Below are 16,201 nucleotides of genomic sequence, written 5' to 3'. Positions count from 1 at the left end.
AAAATCATCTTTGGACTAGTTGATATTAAATAAATGTGATTTCATCTATAAATCAACTTGTGTTTAACAGTGTTTAACTGTTTAAATGCACAAAGTTGTGTGTAATGTTTGTGTTGTTGCAGGTTAGTGAAGCTGTTTGTTAAAAACTCCAGATTCATTTCATCTTTGTTATCCAGCTTTTCAACAATTAAATATGAAGAAGCTGATGAGTCAAAAAATTGTTTACTCAAAAATATCAACAGACAATTGGTCTGTGAAAAGCAGATTAATAATGGAACCTGTAGTTCTATTTGTTTTTCTGTTAATAAGAACAATAAACTAAATCATATCACACTTTTTAAAGCAAAGTCAGAAACAAGTATAAAAACAATCAACAATCAAACTATCATCGAAAAGAGAGAAAGAAATAAAACAAAGAAACATAAAATAAGGGGTTAACATAATGTATTATAAAGGTGATGAAGTTAGATCCCAGCACAAGATCAGTGAAAACATTTATTAACTGTGTTTTACTTCTGATTTAAAAAGAATATTCACGTGTTACAAAGAAAACTCCATTAAACTGGTAACAGAAATGATTTTAAAGAGGAAACCTCAGAAACAAAGTGATGCTGCCCTCGTGTGTTGATTCTGTTACTTACATCCGACCCACTCACGTAAAGCTTCATGTGTTGAACCTGGAGCTGGGATGTCTGGATCTTAATGTTTGATGCAAACAGCCGCATAAAGTGAAAGCTGCTGTAATAACAGAAAGAAATAAAACCCTGAGGATTCATGTAAATCACTCACCTGTTCTCCAGGTTCAAACCTCCACCACCTACAGTTAAAAGTCGTTTTTCCTCCCAGTAGATTCTCTGCTTTGAATTTCTCTTCAAACGTTTCGACCATCGGGTGAAAGCTCAGGTGTCGTTAATAAACCAGTGACGGCTCCGAACCAATCAGCACGAGCAGCTGATCTGATTGGATCAGCGCGAGCAGCTGATCTGATTGGATCAGTGGTTTCATCTGTGTCAGTTTAAATGTTGAATAGTAGAAACTCTGACGTTTCTCATTAAGATCAGCTAAACATATTTTACTGACTTTTCTTACATCAGATGTAGAAACTTAATAGACTCAATAACTTTATCCCATTATATTTAATAATCAGTGATGGACTTTTAGAACCAGTTGTTTGTGGAGAAAGAAGTAAACAGCAGCCATGTTTGTTTTTTAACATATATTTTAAGAAAATACAGACAGATGCTACTAATAATTATATACAGAGGGTTTTATTACAGCGGGTTTGGGGGCTTGGTCAGTTGAGGAGTGGAAGGTGGCCGATGACCCAACTCACTGACGGACACGTGTCCCGGATCCGTTTTTCACTTCTTCGACAACTTGGCTTGTTTGTTTTTTGGAGGCGCCCACTTCAAGCACATGGTGTCGACTGTGGAAGAGACGACACGTGTGAGACACCCGAGGGAAACGTCATGAAACACGGTGCTTCCTGCTCCACCAGCCTCACCTGTGATTGGTGGTTTCTTGTACTGGGCGCTCTTCAGATGCTCCTCCACCAGTTTGGGCGTCACACAGATCACGTGTTGACCTTTCCAGTACTTCACCATGTTGAGCGACTGCAGCGTGCTGATGATGTCACTCTGCGTGATGCTGGTCATCTGGCTGTGGATCAACAGAGGGACGTGAGGATCGGGATCTGGGCACCGAGAGACGGGAGGATTGTGGCGTTTGGAAAACGGCGTGTTTCTACCTGAGGTCTTTGATGGACAGCGTTCCTCTGAAGTCCCTCAGGATCTCCAACAGAACCCAGGACCAGTAGCTTCTGTAGCTCAACTTCCCCAGATCCGACAGGGGCTTCTCCGGAGAACCGACGGTGCTCTCCAGCTTGGACAGCTCATAGCCTACACACACACAGACACACATCACACACACACAGACAGCACAAAAAGAGATTTCTGATGATGCACGTTGATAATAACTACATCTCTAATCACGAGACAGATTCACGACACAATACGATTTGGGAATTTTCCACAGGAACATGATTTTTTGGGGGAAAGGTTTGCAGCCCAACTTGTGATGTCATCATTTATCATCAGTAGCTTTGGTGCAGTTACACATGTTATGTTGCATCACTCACTGAACGCTATGAGAAACTTCCCGTAGCCTCTGCGTTGGTACGGCGGCAGCGTGAGAATACACGCCACGTTATTCCCGTCCGGCGACTCTTTCTCCTGGAAACAAAGACAACAGCGATCGTTACGTCGTTTGTTCAACTTGCTCTTAATGAATTCAACAACGATCTGTCATGAAAAGAGGCGAAACACTCGTGAATCCTAGATCGATGCAGTTAAACATGTTGGAATCCACTTCACAGATAAAAGTCTGGAAACAGTCCAGAGCACAGGGAGGAGACTCACTTTGGAGAAGTAGCCGACTATGTGCGCTCCCTGTTTGTTGACTTCAGTGAGGATGTAGAAGATAAACGGCTCCACGTCAAAATACAGCGTCTTGTGGTCGAGAAACAGTTTCGCTAGTAGACAGAGATTCTGACAGTAGATCTGCAAACAGAGACGACACTGAATTAGTACGACATCATCACAAATTAAAACCTCTTAAAGTCTAAGAGAAAGTGACTCTACTTCTCACTTTATAACGTCAGGAAACATTCAGGAGTTTCTGTCTCAGTCTCTAGTTTCAAGTCTTCTTCAAACAGCTGATGTTCATTTAGTGAATTATGATCATTTAGAGTCAAACAGACCATAAAGCACCGACTCATCACTGGATTAAAATGGTCACATGACACACGCAGACAATGAAACAGCTGTAATGTATAGAATAATAATAACTTTATGATTTAGACCCCCCCCCCCATATTAAGTTATATTCTGAGAGCAGACGTTCTCACCTTGTGGTCTCGTCCGTCCACTTCAAACACTGATATGTTGCTCCTCCTGTAGATTTCTTTTCCTGGAGGCTGCTTCCACTGACAATTGGACTGAAGAGAGAAAGGTCACGGGGTCAAACATCTGCTTCACTTGTTTCCTGGTGTTAAATGCACTGATGAAAGATGATGAAGATGAATCCAGCACTGACCAGGTGATGCCTGAAGGTCTTCTCATACTTCATGTATTTGAGACAGTACTCGCAGATCCACAGTTTGGGCTGTTTCCCGTAATCTTCTGGAAATGGTGAGAAGTACCAGGCATCGATCTCAAAGTTTCCAATCTGGATCTTATCCACATATTTCACTTTAGTGATCTGTCAGAGAGAAGGAAAGGTGGTGAAATAAAGTTATTGGGACACAGGACACAACTGAACACACACACACAGAGACACACACTTACCGCCTCATGCTCCTTCTCCAGTGCAGCTGTCGTTGGGTCCATCTCTGCATACGTCTGCAAAAAGAAGAAAATCCGTCACGTTCCATCAAACTCAGGAGCGTCAACAAACACAACGTGAAATAATCACATGAGAAAATCTGAACCTTCTGCACGTGGTTGATCTCATCGTGCTTCCGCTTCTGGTTGCGTGTGATCTTCCTTTCCGGCTGGTCGCCCAAGTCCCCAACACTTCCGATCTCCGTGCTCTTTCTCACCGCGTCCTTCACCGTCTTGGTAAGCGCCAGTCGGGCCTTCCCCACCCACTCATCCAGGCGCCTGTTGACTGTCGGCAAAGAACGGAGAATAAGGCCACGTCCGTTCTAACACACTTTGCTTTTAAAGAAGACAATCTCCACATGTACACTGGTCATGTGATGTAAACAGGAAGTAGATGTCTCCTCTGCAGTTGGTTGCTTAGTAACAGAAACTCCTCTGAAGGAGGAACAGTGATGGTGAAGAGTCGGAGCAGGGATTTCTACGCTTTGTGTTCACCGCTGGTCGTCGAGTCATGTGACTGATGAGAACCAATCAGGAAGAGAACGTGTCATCGTTTACTAAAGTCTCAGTTTCTGTTCAGACTCAAACACAAACCCAGAGTTTTCAAACTGAAACGAGACCAGTTCACACAAGTCTCAGATTCAGAGGCTGGAAACTCCACCAGGCGTAACCATAGCAACAGGGATGTGTATTAGCACCGCCATTGTCAAGCAGTGGGGGGGGGGGCTCTGATGTGTAATTGTGTGTATCACACGAGGTTGTGTACTTACATCCCACATAGTGAACATAGAACTCCTCTCTGCCCTCCTGCTCGTTCAGTCTGGACTGGATCACCTCGGCCGTGTCTGAGGAGGAAACAAGGAGGAAACATGAAGGAAACAAGGAGGAAACATGAAGGAAACATGAAGGAAACATGGAGGAAACATGAAGGAAACAAGGAGGAAACATGAAGGAAACAAGGAGGAAACATGAAGGAAACAAGAAGGAAACATGAAGGAAACAAGGAGGAAACATGAAGGAAACAAGGAGGAAACATGAAGAAGGAAACATGAAGGAAACATGAAGGAAACAAGGAGAAACATGAAGGAAACATGGAGGAAACAAGGAGGATACATGAAGGAAACAAGGAGAATAAGGAAACAAGGAGGAAACATGAAGGAAACATGAAGGAAACAAGGAGGAAACATGAAGGAAACAAGAAGGAAACAAGGAGGAAACATGAAGGAAACATGGAGGAAACAAGGAGGAAACATGAAGGAAACAAGGAGGAAACATGAAGGAAACAAGGAGGAAACATGAAGGAAACAAGGAGGAAACATGAAGGAAACAAGGAGGAAACATGAAGGAAACGAGGAAACATGAAGGAAACAAGGAGGAACCATGAAGGAAACATGAGAAACAAGGAGGAAACATGAAGGAAACAAGGAGGAAACATGAAGGAAACAAGGAGAAACAGAAACAGGAGGAAACATGGAGGAAACCTCATCAACAGACTTCATCAGGGTTTATTACACGTTGAGATTCAATCTAATAACTAGAGAACAAGTGAACCAGGATTTACTTCAGTCCGGTGAAGATTAAAACCACTTGGGACATTTTTCAGTTCGTTAAACTGATAATGCACCAAACTGGAAGTAGGACCTCATTGGTCCAGCGGAGCAGGAACAAGCAGCAGCGGCTCACGTGTTGTTTACAGTGTCACGTTCATCTTAATTGAACATAAACTCCAATGAGGCTCGGATCAAACTGAACATGATGAGTTTCATACAATTATGAATCTCTATGAAGTCACGTGTCTGACTGAGGTGTGGAAACAGTGTGTGAACTCACGCCATGTTTTATCGGCTCTTTGACATAAATACGTTTCTCCGATCTCCACCGACACTTCTTGCTCTCTGCCGCCGCAGAAGCCTCCGCCTCCGTCCGGCGTGTGGCTACTCGAGCCCCCGGCTTGTCTGCCGCGGCCGACGGCCTCCGCCTCGTCCTCCTCCCCGCCGCTGCCGTTCGAGGAGCAGGCGGCCGGGACGCTGGAGTCCAGCTCCCCCCGCTCGGCCTCCATGTGGCCGGACTCCAGCTCCATCGCGCACTCCGGCTCCTTGTTGTAGTTCTTGTGGAAGTCGCTGCCGCCAGTCATCATGACCCCGCAGGTTTGAACTCAACCACACAGACCTGCGCACATCCCGCTCGTCCACGGGGGCCGGTCCTCAACAACACAACAGACAAGATGGCGGCGGGGGAGACGCCATGCTCCTCCCCGTAGCTCCTCCCACAACCTTCACAGACTACAGCTCCCATGAGCCTCTGCGCCGCGTGGGTTTATTAACGTGATTCACAACAAGTGAAGCACGTGTCTGCGCACGCACGCGCACACACACACACACACTTTAGGCCCTGTTATGTGAAGTTAGAGATCCTGTACACCACAGAGTAATAACTATTTTATATGTAAAAGTACTGTCTGTAAAAATCCACTCTAGTAAAATGTACTTACATTTTTAATCAGAAAAATTACCAGTTTCAGAAACTGAAGATAAATATACAAATGTCCTAAATGTAGTGAAATGATATAAACTGTGAAAGGGCTTCATCCGGCTCTCCCCTCAGTCTGAGTATTGTTGTTAATATCTTCTATAAATACTCGGTTGTCAACATATTTTCAAATGTCAAAACAACCTAAAGAGAAATATATTTCAACAATGAGATTAAAGACACAGTGACACTGTCATCCAGAGAAAATTTAATTTGTGTTTCTCTCAATTCATATTGCATCACAACCAGAGACAACAGCCATCTGACCTCAGTGTGCGGGTCAGGGCCAATCAGAGACCAGGGAGAGGGCGAGGTCCTGGAGGAGAGGACACTACAGAGAACGTCGTTTCTGCTGCAGGGCTTTAATTGATGCAAACTCATCGTGGAGGCACATTTACATTTGTTCATCGGCCCTCCTGTCGCCCTTTGTCATAGCACCTCCTCCCTCCCCCGCTCTCTCTCCACCACCCTCTGTTGGAACCCCCTGCCCTGACCCCGCTGGGGCGCAGCTCCTCTACTGTGGAGGTTATTGCCCCCTCCCCTGCTTCTTGGAGTTCGCCCCTCCCAGTGGTATCGACCAGGCCCGGGGCCCCCGCTGTGTGGGACAGATCGGTGAGGACCCCTCCTCCTTCCACGATGACCACGGCCGCCCTCAGAGTCTGCTGCATCTTTTGAGGATTCATTTTCCAAACCGGACTGGCACCCTGGTTGACCGTCTAGAGGAACGAGTGTCTCTTGCTCAGCGTAGACGTCCCTGCTCATCTTCAGCTGACACGATTCTGCATTTACTTGCATGTGATAGCTGAGATTACCCTGAGCTGGAGCTTTGATGGGTCCTTCAGTGCAGTCTGAGGACAGACAGAGTCTGTCCAGCTGCTCTGTGACCGGGGCAGCTCGGCCGTGCTGAGGCCTGAACCGGCCTCCTCTCCTTGGGGCCCGGAAGTGGTTGTGACGCCTCTGGCCCGGACCGCTGCCTCTGCAGTGGGACAGTCCAGGATCAAACTGATCCACTCTGACTCCAGTTTCCTCAGACGACACAGTAGAGGCAGACGGAGCCAGAGAGCCAGGGGAGATTTCTACGTCCAGGTTTCCATTTTCAGCGACAGACGGAGCCTGTTGTAAAATAACATCATGTAGACTTAGTCTAAATAAAGCAGCTTTGTACTGATGTGTCATTCTCTGTTACAGTTCTTGATACTGGAATCAGGTGTAGGTCTAAAATGACACCATGTTCGTTATGATCCACACTCACCTCATTGATATGGATCAGAAAGCGATTTGATTCCTCCTCCGGGTCGATGATTCCACCTTTAGATCTCTGCTTCTCCCGAAGCTTCTGCAGTCCGACCCACTTCTGTTGAAAATTTGAACCAATCGCAGCCTCGTCCAGCTGAGTGAACACAACACATATTCATACTTTAACTGTTGAGGTTGAACGTTCCTCCTGGACTTAGAAGGTGCCTCACAGTGAGGTCCGTTAGTGAAGCCAGATACTGACATGATGGTGAGATTATTTAACGAACGTTACGAGGCGGTCTCACCTCAGGCAGCTGTGGTGCAGCAGATGACAGAAGCTGAGCAACATCATACGCCAGAGGTTCTCTGCACACCGGACACACCACAGCCAGCTCCTGTAAGAGGACGTTAACTAAGTATCCAGGTTTTTATTGATCAGTTATTCATCTGTGAATCTGATTTCAGACCTGATAGTCTGTCCTCTCCCTGGTCTTATCCTCCTCTAACTCCTTCTCCCTCTGGCGGAGCTCCTTCTCAGAGTGGCTGGCGTAACGACCGAGGCAGTGGGAGTGGAAGTAGTGGTAGCAGCTCGTCTTGGTGAAAGTCTCTCCCTCCTGAAAACAGCAGCATGAGTGGGTTTACTCACATTCTGTGTCTGTGTCCATTTGGTGAATTGAAGCTCACTCAATATTCCTTTTGTAAAAACTATCATATCTGTATCAGGGTCTATGTTTGACAATTTGATGGGAAACGATGTGGAAACACAAACAACAAACCTTAAATCCATAAAGACAAATGACACAGTTTCCATGAGGAATATTACTCTCAGTCAGGATTTCTTTTGCTTTCTGAAGAAGAGAAAAGACATTGAGAGACTTTAATAACAAAACAACTGATAAATACTTTAAAATAATTACACAGATTATCATCCACTGAAATAATCCTGATTTCTTAAATTATATGAAATATAGTGACCTCAATGAGCTGATACAACACTGGTGAGCCCAGACTGGACTGAGCCTCCAACTGAAGACACTTCTGGACACTAAGAGAAAAGATGAGCTGTAAACAACAACACTGATCTTTCCACAGCAGAATTTATACGTCATGTCCGGCCTCCTGCTGCTCTACAGGCTCCGCCCCTCGCCTGAATGTTCCCCACATGTTCCTGTTGGTGTGAACGAGTCGGACCCGACAACCTGCTGCTGCTTCACAAACACTGACTCATATCTGAAAACAGCTGCAGAGTCTGATCTGTCTGAAGCTTCAGGTCGTTACCTGCTGAGCTTGTCATCAGAAAGTCCCCGAGGGTTATGAATGGAGATGTCTGGAGAAGACGAAGGATACTAGAGAGAGAAAGAGAGAGAAAGAGATTCACACCTAATGTTCATCCGCGTTACAAATAAAAATAATGATTAAAACAAACTGATAATTTACCACCTTCTCTTTAATGGTGTGATGCAGAATGATTATTATTTTAAACCAGGATCAGAGAATGGACAGCGTACCTGCTGATCCAGCGTCAAAGTCAGAGTGAGACGGACAAACTGAGAGACAGAGTCCTCCGCTGTGGACGGGTACAGCACCAGACTCACCTCCCAGCCCCTGAGGACAGAAGACACATCAGCAACAGAAACACTGGAGGTTTAATTCAAGTAATTAGATCATACAAAACAACGCTCTGACACTTTGTGCCAATAAATCTGTCTCACTGGTTGTGTGTCTCTCTCACTGGTTGTGTGTGTGTCTGTCTCACTGGTTGTGTGTCTGTCTCACTGGTTGTGTGTCTCTCTCACTCTCTGTGTGTCTCTCTCACTGGCTGTGTGTCTCTCTCACTGGTTGTGTGTCTGCCTCACTGGTTGTGTGTTTGTCTCACCGGCTGTGTGTCTGTCTCACTGGCTGTGTGTCTCTCTCACTGGTTGTGTGTCTGTCTCACTGGTTGTGTGTCTGCCTCACTGGTTGTGTGTCTCTCTCACTGGTTGTGTGTCTGTCTCACTGGTTGTGTGTCTCTCTCACTGGTTGTGTGTCTCTCTCACTGGTTGTGTGTCTGCCTCACTGGTTGTGTGTCTGTCTCACTGGTTGTGTGTCTGCCTCACTGGTTGTGTGTCTCTCTCACTCGTTGTGTGTCTCTCTCACTGGCTGTGTGTCTCTCTCACTGGTTGTGTGTCTGCCTCACTGGTTGTGTGTCTCTCTCACTCTCTGTGTGTCTCTCTCACTGGCTGTGTGTCTGTCTCACCCGTCGTGTCTCCTGTCCACCTGCAGTTCTTCCAGGTAGATCGACTGCAGCACCTCGATCTCAGACAAAACACTGCGGAGAACAACACGGTTCGTTTTTAACGGTTTCCACACATGACACATGAAGCTAACGTTAGCATGTTAGCTAAAGGCTGCTGGTTAGCTTCACCAGAGCCTGCGACACGTTGTCAGAGTTTAACGTGAATCAACGACCGACTGTGAAACTGTGGAAAACAAAGACCAACGAGTCGCGACGTGAAGAAACGTGTGAGAAGAGAAAAGAGACGAAATGTCAACAAACTCACTCGCACTCCGCTGCCATGATGGTGACGTTCCTCTAGGAGCCGCTGGGGGAGCTGCTGGTATACAGCAGACCGGAAGTGTCGTGGACAACTATTTAAAGCACACAAAGCACAATGACGTTATTTGTTTCTATTCCAATTTATTACAAATACACACAACAAAAAAAGACCAAAAAGATAAGATAATCAGCAAGAGGCAAAATATAAATATGATAAAATGTGAATAAAAATTATAAGAATAGAAATTCTTTGTTGTATGAGTCTAAAGGCTGCAAACCTAATCCAATACCACCGGAGTGACGGTAGAGGGCGCGACTGAGCAGAGACGTTCAGGAGAACTCACCTGAAGAAGAAGAAGAAGAAGAAGAAGGCATCATGTGTCGTTACCAGACTCTTTATAAAAAGTTACTTTACTTTATTTCCACAACACCAGTGACACGAGCTGCTGTTATTAATAATTAATTAATATTTATAGACGTTAATAAAAAAAAATGCGACCCTGCAGATGAACGTGAGTGACGTCATAACGACTCGACGCTCACGTTAGCTTAGCTCGTTGTTTGTTTGTGGCGAATAAAGTGAATAAAGAAGGTGATAAAAAGACCGACTCGAGCCAATGGAGGACAGTGTGATGGAGTCGGACTCGGCGGAGGTTTCTGCAGCCGCGTCTCCTCACGGGGTCGCGGGCGCGTGGGAAAGTGTCACCGCAGCGCTGGTGAGTTTGTCACCGGAACCAGAAGCAGCCGAGCTCCACTCAGAGTTCTGCTGATTTAATGTTTCCTCGCGTGTGACACCGGCTCACACACACATGCACGTGACGCAGGACCGTTCACAGATCAGTCGAGTTATCCGGTTCAGTTCGGGATGTGTGGTTCTATGTGTTTCTCTTTGTTTTCCTGTGTTTCATGAGGTTCTGTCTGAAGTCAAGGTTTACTGTCATCATCTCAGTGAAGGTTGTTCTGAGCAGATCCAGTTCAATCAACTCCAACTAACAGTTATTAATACATTATACATACTGACCTAACTATATGTAGTAGTTACTAACTACCTATCTATCTACTTGCATACCTCACTAACTACCCATCTAACTATCTACCTCCCTACTTACTAACCTCCCTGAGGCTATGTGTGGTGTCGGGTCAGAATCCCTGATCTCTGGTTCTCTTCAGGTGTCTCCTGGCAGCTCCGGGACGGAGCCGGGCCTCTCGGACTCTCTGGCCCTGCTGTGTGCTCATGGGCTGGGGCGGCTGCTGGGCGGCTGGCTGCTGGAGACTCTGCAGATGCGTTTGTCGTCGTCTGTGGTTCCTGAGTTCTGGTCCGGACTCAAGCAGCCAGAGAACGAGCTGGAGGAAAGAGACAGGGCCTGGGTTCTCCTCACCGCCTTCCGGACGCTGCTGGACCGACTGGAACCGTTCCTGGGTAAGTAGAGGAAACACACACACACTCATGGACGTCTGGTGGTTTTCATCAGGATCCCTGAACTCACAAATCAGGGAAAATGTTGAAAACCTCTTTTCGCTCAATGTTAAATAAAGTGAGAACAAATTCGTGGACCCAAACATGCAATGAGCTCTTCTCTTCTCAAACCACATCCGTCCACCAAGTTACTGGAAATCTGAAATTTAGTTTTTGTGTAATCTTGTTTACAAATAAACAAACAGAGTGGGTGAAAACGCAGCCCCCCCTGGTGGAGGTAAATATCACTGGGGCCGCAGCAGAATTCAAACCGCCCCTCTTCTTCCTCTCAGGTGGTCTGGAGCGGCTGGGGATGTGGCAGGAGGAGGGTCGTGGGGGTCTCTGTGGCCCGGGGCCCAGGGGCCTCCAGGAGCGGGCCTTCACCATCATCAGGGCCCTCCTCCTCTTCTCCCCGTCACCTGTGCTCCAGGAGCGAGTGCTGGAGTTTTACAGCCGGACGTTCTCAGTCTATATGAACCAGGAGGGGGTGGGGGAGGAAGGGGCCGAGGCTCCTGAGGTCCCAGAGGGAGGGGTCTGCCGGGGCTGTGGGGTCCCGTCCCAGCAGTGCTGGTGTCAGGAGGCTCTGGATCAACTGCAGGAGCTCAGCCACATTCTGTGAGTCCTCACTTTGTCTCATATTCATCCAAGAAACATGTTTCGACTTTTGTGTCTCATAAAACCAGGAGGAGTGAAATCAAACATTGGTACAGTGTATGTGTGTTGTAAGCATGTATCTAAACATACATGACGTGTTGCACGTGTGTGGTTTTAGTTCCAAACTGCAGCTGCTGGAGTGGGTCAGCTCAGAGGCCGTCACCTCCATCCTCCACAAGCTCATCGAGCAGCGGATGGAGCAGCACTGCCGCGGCGAGTACGAGTGTTCGTTCCTGCTCGAGTTCCAGGAGGTAAAACCCGAGCGTTGAGATTAACGAGCTCCTCCTCAGCTCCTCAGCTCTTGGTTTCACTCTACATTTGTTCATTTGTCGTGTGAGCAGTGGCTGGAGCTGGTGCTGGGCTGGCTGAGCAAAGTGTTCGCAAGCAAGGCGGACGCCGACGGTACGACTCCCAGCATCCCCTGCACACCCAGCGCTCCCAGTGCCCAGGCCGGGCAGCCAGGCAGCTCCATCCTGAAGCAGTGGAGATGCCACATGCACCAGTTCTTCTGCAGGATCTACGTCAACATGAGGATCGAGGAGCTCTTCAGCATCATCAGAGGTCAAAGCTTTCCGTCTCAGTTCACGTTTTAGACTTCAGTTATTTAATTTGTGTGAGTTAAAAAGAAGTGAAATCATCTGCAGTCAAGAGCAGAAATGTTTGTGTTTAAGAGTTTTTAACTTTTCTAAACTACTGGTAATAACTCATATTTGCATGTTCGAGGTTTCTCATGTTTATTTTCATGTTTCCCGTCTCACAGATTTCCCAGAATCCAAAGCTGCCATCGAGGACTTGAAGTTCTGTCTGGAAAGGACGAACCAGCGACAGCAGCTGCTCACCTCTTTAAAATCTGCTTTTGAGAGTCGTTTACTTCATCCAGGTTTGTTTTCTGTGTTGTGCACGTTTCTGCTTCGACACCAGTTCAATAAACAAGATGCTACTTTTACTTCTCATGAAATCTCTTTGGGTTTTGAAGGAACTGAGTTTTCACTGAGACAAGAAACCAGAAGCTGTGTGAAAATCCTTTGAATATAAAGTTTTGTTTGAGTTTTTGTCTTTGTTGCACCGTCCTCAGGCGTCCACACATCTGACATCCTCACAGTTTACATCTCAGCCATCAAGGCGCTCAGAGAGCTGGACCCGTCCATGGTCATCCTGCAGGTTGCCTGCCAACCAATCCGCAAATACCTCAGGTGAGTCTCTTCATACTATTTACATACATGCATCATATGTATGAGAGTTTCTACACGTCGTTAAAGCTCCTGTGGTGCGTTTCAGGACTCGGGAGGACACGGTGAGGCAGATCGTAGCCGGACTCACCGGGGACGCAGAGGGCTGCACTGACTTGGCGTCAGAGCTGTCCAGAGGAGACCCCGTGACTCTGGAGATGCAGGACAGTGACGAGGAAGGCAACGACCCAGAGGATTGGACTCCGGACCCCACGGATGCTGTCCCAGGTCAGTGAACGCATCATGTCTGTAACTCCTTGACTCCTCCGGCTGCGTTGAATGACCTTGAACTTTTTTCGGACCTTTTACAGATAAAATGGGCTCAAAGCGTCGCTCGTCGGACATCATCAGCCTGTTGGTCAGTATCTACGGCAGCAAGGACATCTTCATAGACGAGTACAGAGCCGTGCTGGCCGACCGGCTGCTGCACCAGCTCAATTACAACACTGCCAGGTCTGAACACACGTGTCCTCTCCTCTGACCTTCTTACACCATCACACACACTGACACATGTGAGCACACACTTCAGAGACAGACTGATGTTGGCCTGGAGTCAATTTACACATTTGAATCAATAATGTTTGGAGTATTTCGTGCCATGATGCTGAGAGGCTGAGGTTCATGTTCATGTAGAACATGGAGCCTTTAACAAACCTGTAAGATGAGATGATCCTTCAGAGTCTCACAGTGAGGAAGTAGCAACATCACAGGAGCAAGAAGAAAACAGACAAATGGACAAATGGACATGGACTGTAAATGACGATGGACAGGTTAGGGTTAGGGATGATGTCATTTCTCGATCATACATGATGTTGTGTCGTGTGTTTTCAGGGAGATTCGTAACGTGGAGCTGCTGAAGCTCCGGTTCGGAGAGTCTCACATGCATTACTGTGAGGTCATGTTGAAGGTAAAGACTTTAACTGTCTCATCGTTTCACTCGTAAAACTCGACGCCCAATTTACTGTTTATTTACCAAAAAGAAAATGATTATCAGGTGGAATTTGCTGAAGATGTATTTTTAAATGTAAGGATTGTGTGTTTGATCAGTTTAAAGGAAAGTGGTTACACATTCCTCTCGTCTGTTCCAGGACATGGCCGACTCTCGCAGGATCAACAGTAACATCCGGGAGGAGGAGTCGAGGCTCGGCGAGGAGGAGCAGCCGCCGCTGTCCCTGTCCTCCATCATCCTGTCCTCCGAGTTCTGGCCGCCGCTGAAGGAGGAGAAGCTGGAGCTGCCGCCGCTCGTCTGCCAGGCCATGGAGGCCTACACCCACCGCTACGAAAAACTCAAGGTGGAGTTCACCCGCTGCTTCCTGACCAGTCGCTGGTTGTTCTGTTTGGAGAAGCGATGGTTCTAATATCACTGAACACTTGGTCTTGGTTTCAGGCCATGAGGACGCTGAGCTGGAAGCCTCATCTGGGTTCAGTCACTCTGGACGTGGAGCTGGAGGATCGAACCCTCACCAACCTCACCGTGTCTCCCATCCACGCCGCCATCATCCTGCACTTCCAGGAAAAGAGTACGAACTCTCACCTCAAACCGATTTCAATGTGTTTTGTTCTCCAAGCTCAGTTATTGTGAAGTGACAGAAGGAGGTGAACTGAGAGCTGAGGCGACATTTCCTTTACGTTACGTTTAAACATCAAACTGAGGAAACGTGGTCATCAGTCACGACTCCGTGTTGACCTGCTCTCAGCTGAGTTCCTGAAATCTGAATCATGACATCTGTTTGTTGTCCATCAGGCTCCTGGACGCTGGAGGAGCTGAGCGTGAAGCTGGGCGCCCCGAGGGAGCTGGTGCACAGGAAGATCGCTCTGTGGCAGCAGCACGGCGTGCTGAGGGAGGAGGCGGCCGGGCGCTACTATGTCGTGGAGACGGGCTCGTCCAAAGAGAAGATGGAGAGAGGAGTGATGCTGATCGACAGCGACGAGGAGAGAGACTCCAACACCACAACCCAGTCGGAGCAGAGGGAGGAGAAGCTGCAGGTACACACACACACACACACACACACACACACACACACACACACACACAGAGAGAGAACAGGATGATAAAACTTTAAGCTCTCCCTCCCCCTCCCTCCCCCTCCCTCCAGCTGTTCTGGGCCTACATCCAGGCCATGCTGACCAACCTGGACAGTATGACACTGGACCGGATCCACTCCATGCTCCGGATGTTCGTCGCCACGGGACCTGTCGTCACGGAGATGGACGTGAACGAGCTGGAGGCCTTCCTGCAGAGGAAGGTCCGGGAGCATCAGCTGATGGTCTCTGCTGGCGTTTACAGACTCCCCAAATCCAACTGAGGGGGGGAGGAGCCACTGTCCAAGTGTGACGCTGCATTCACGTGTCGTCAGAAACGTCTGGAATTCACAGATGTCAGCTCCTCTAAAGTTACTGTTTGTTCCGCAGACGGGTTCTGAGCCTCAGTTTCAGTCTGAAAGAAGCTGAGACATTTTAACATTCCAGAGAGAATTTCCTTCAGCTCAAACTGGATTTCCATGTGATGTGAAGGCTCTTCCTCTGAAAGGTTTGGTTTTCAAAATAAAAGCACTTCCACTCCCCTCATCATCCAGATGTTGATGCTGCAGCTGGAGATGAAGTAGGTCAGGTTGTTTTGAACATTCTTGTGATTTAAATATAAAATCTCTGTCATGTCTCCTGTGTGTTTGAATGTTTTTGTCCAGCTGTAGATTATTACACTTTCTGCAGAAGTCAGTTCTCTGACCTGGATGCGTTTTTCTTGACAGTGAATGTAATGAAGAATTAGAACAAACTGTAGTTGAGAATGAATTTGAGGAACTCATCTTTCTTTAATGCTGCTTTATTGTTTTCAACGTTTTATAGAGAAAGGTTCCAGACAACTGGAATACTTTCAGATTTCAGACGGATCAGAAACAATCAAGTGACACGTCAGAGCAGAACCTCTAGTTGAGTAATATCTGTTTCTTCAGTGAGATGTTCCTGTTTGTACTTTAAATTTAAGGATCTATATCCAACAGTTTGTATTTATTCGGAGCACAAGTCAAAGCTGAACATCAACAGGTCTGAGAGGACATACTTCAGGAGCTTGAACAAAATCAGGGTTTTATGTTTAAAAGACCATCGACAGTTCAGCTTCACTCTTCAGCTGCAGCTGGTTGTGACAGTTGAAGCTGACTCTGTCAGTTCTTCTCACAGG

The 16,201-nt window shown here is 47.0% G+C and overlaps 3 protein-coding genes across 3 annotated transcripts; 1 reads left to right on the top strand and 2 right to left on the bottom strand.

Moving 5' to 3' along the window:
- Nucleotides 1-1,201: 1,201 nt before the first annotated feature.
- kat8 (K(lysine) acetyltransferase 8) lies at nt 1,202-5,629 on the bottom strand. The gene is made up of 11 exons (XM_035180049.2): nt 5,211-5,629; nt 4,151-4,225; nt 3,488-3,666; nt 3,345-3,398; nt 3,094-3,258; nt 2,906-2,995; nt 2,418-2,558; nt 2,138-2,231; nt 1,748-1,898; nt 1,505-1,659; nt 1,202-1,426 (listed from the first exon to the last, which is right to left on the bottom strand). Exons 1-11 carry the CDS (start codon nt 5,515-5,517, stop codon nt 1,362-1,364), a joined length of 1,476 nt encoding a protein of 491 aa, XP_035035940.1. The 5' UTR covers nt 5,518-5,629; the 3' UTR covers nt 1,202-1,361.
- A 475-nt stretch (nt 5,630-6,104) lies between these two features.
- On the bottom strand, nt 6,105-9,773 carry rnf25 (ring finger protein 25). The gene is made up of 10 exons (XM_035180050.2): nt 9,686-9,773; nt 9,382-9,453; nt 8,654-8,750; nt 8,424-8,491; nt 8,121-8,190; nt 7,922-7,993; nt 7,613-7,759; nt 7,451-7,540; nt 7,162-7,299; nt 6,105-7,022 (listed from the first exon to the last, which is right to left on the bottom strand). Exons 1-10 carry the CDS (start codon nt 9,700-9,702, stop codon nt 6,339-6,341), a joined length of 1,455 nt encoding a protein of 484 aa, XP_035035941.1. The 5' UTR covers nt 9,703-9,773; the 3' UTR covers nt 6,105-6,338.
- Nucleotides 9,774-9,969: 196 nt separating this feature from the next.
- Nucleotides 9,970-15,679, top strand: anapc2 (anaphase promoting complex subunit 2). The gene is made up of 14 exons (XM_035180047.2): nt 9,970-10,397; nt 10,852-11,101; nt 11,431-11,752; nt 11,910-12,042; nt 12,133-12,352; nt 12,552-12,671; nt 12,867-12,984; nt 13,070-13,248; nt 13,332-13,473; nt 13,852-13,927; nt 14,109-14,312; nt 14,408-14,540; nt 14,765-15,006; nt 15,117-15,679. Exons 1-14 carry the CDS (start codon nt 10,299-10,301, stop codon nt 15,324-15,326), a joined length of 2,448 nt encoding a protein of 815 aa, XP_035035938.1. The 5' UTR covers nt 9,970-10,298; the 3' UTR covers nt 15,327-15,679.
- Nucleotides 15,680-16,201: the final 522 nt, after the last annotated feature.

The sequence above is a fragment of the Hippoglossus stenolepis genome, chromosome 16, assembly GCF_022539355.2.
Source record: "Hippoglossus stenolepis isolate QCI-W04-F060 chromosome 16, HSTE1.2, whole genome shotgun sequence".
In the NCBI taxonomy this organism is placed as follows: domain Eukaryota; kingdom Metazoa; phylum Chordata; class Actinopteri; order Pleuronectiformes; family Pleuronectidae; genus Hippoglossus; species Hippoglossus stenolepis.
This window is presented reverse-complemented; position numbering and strand designations above follow the sequence as displayed.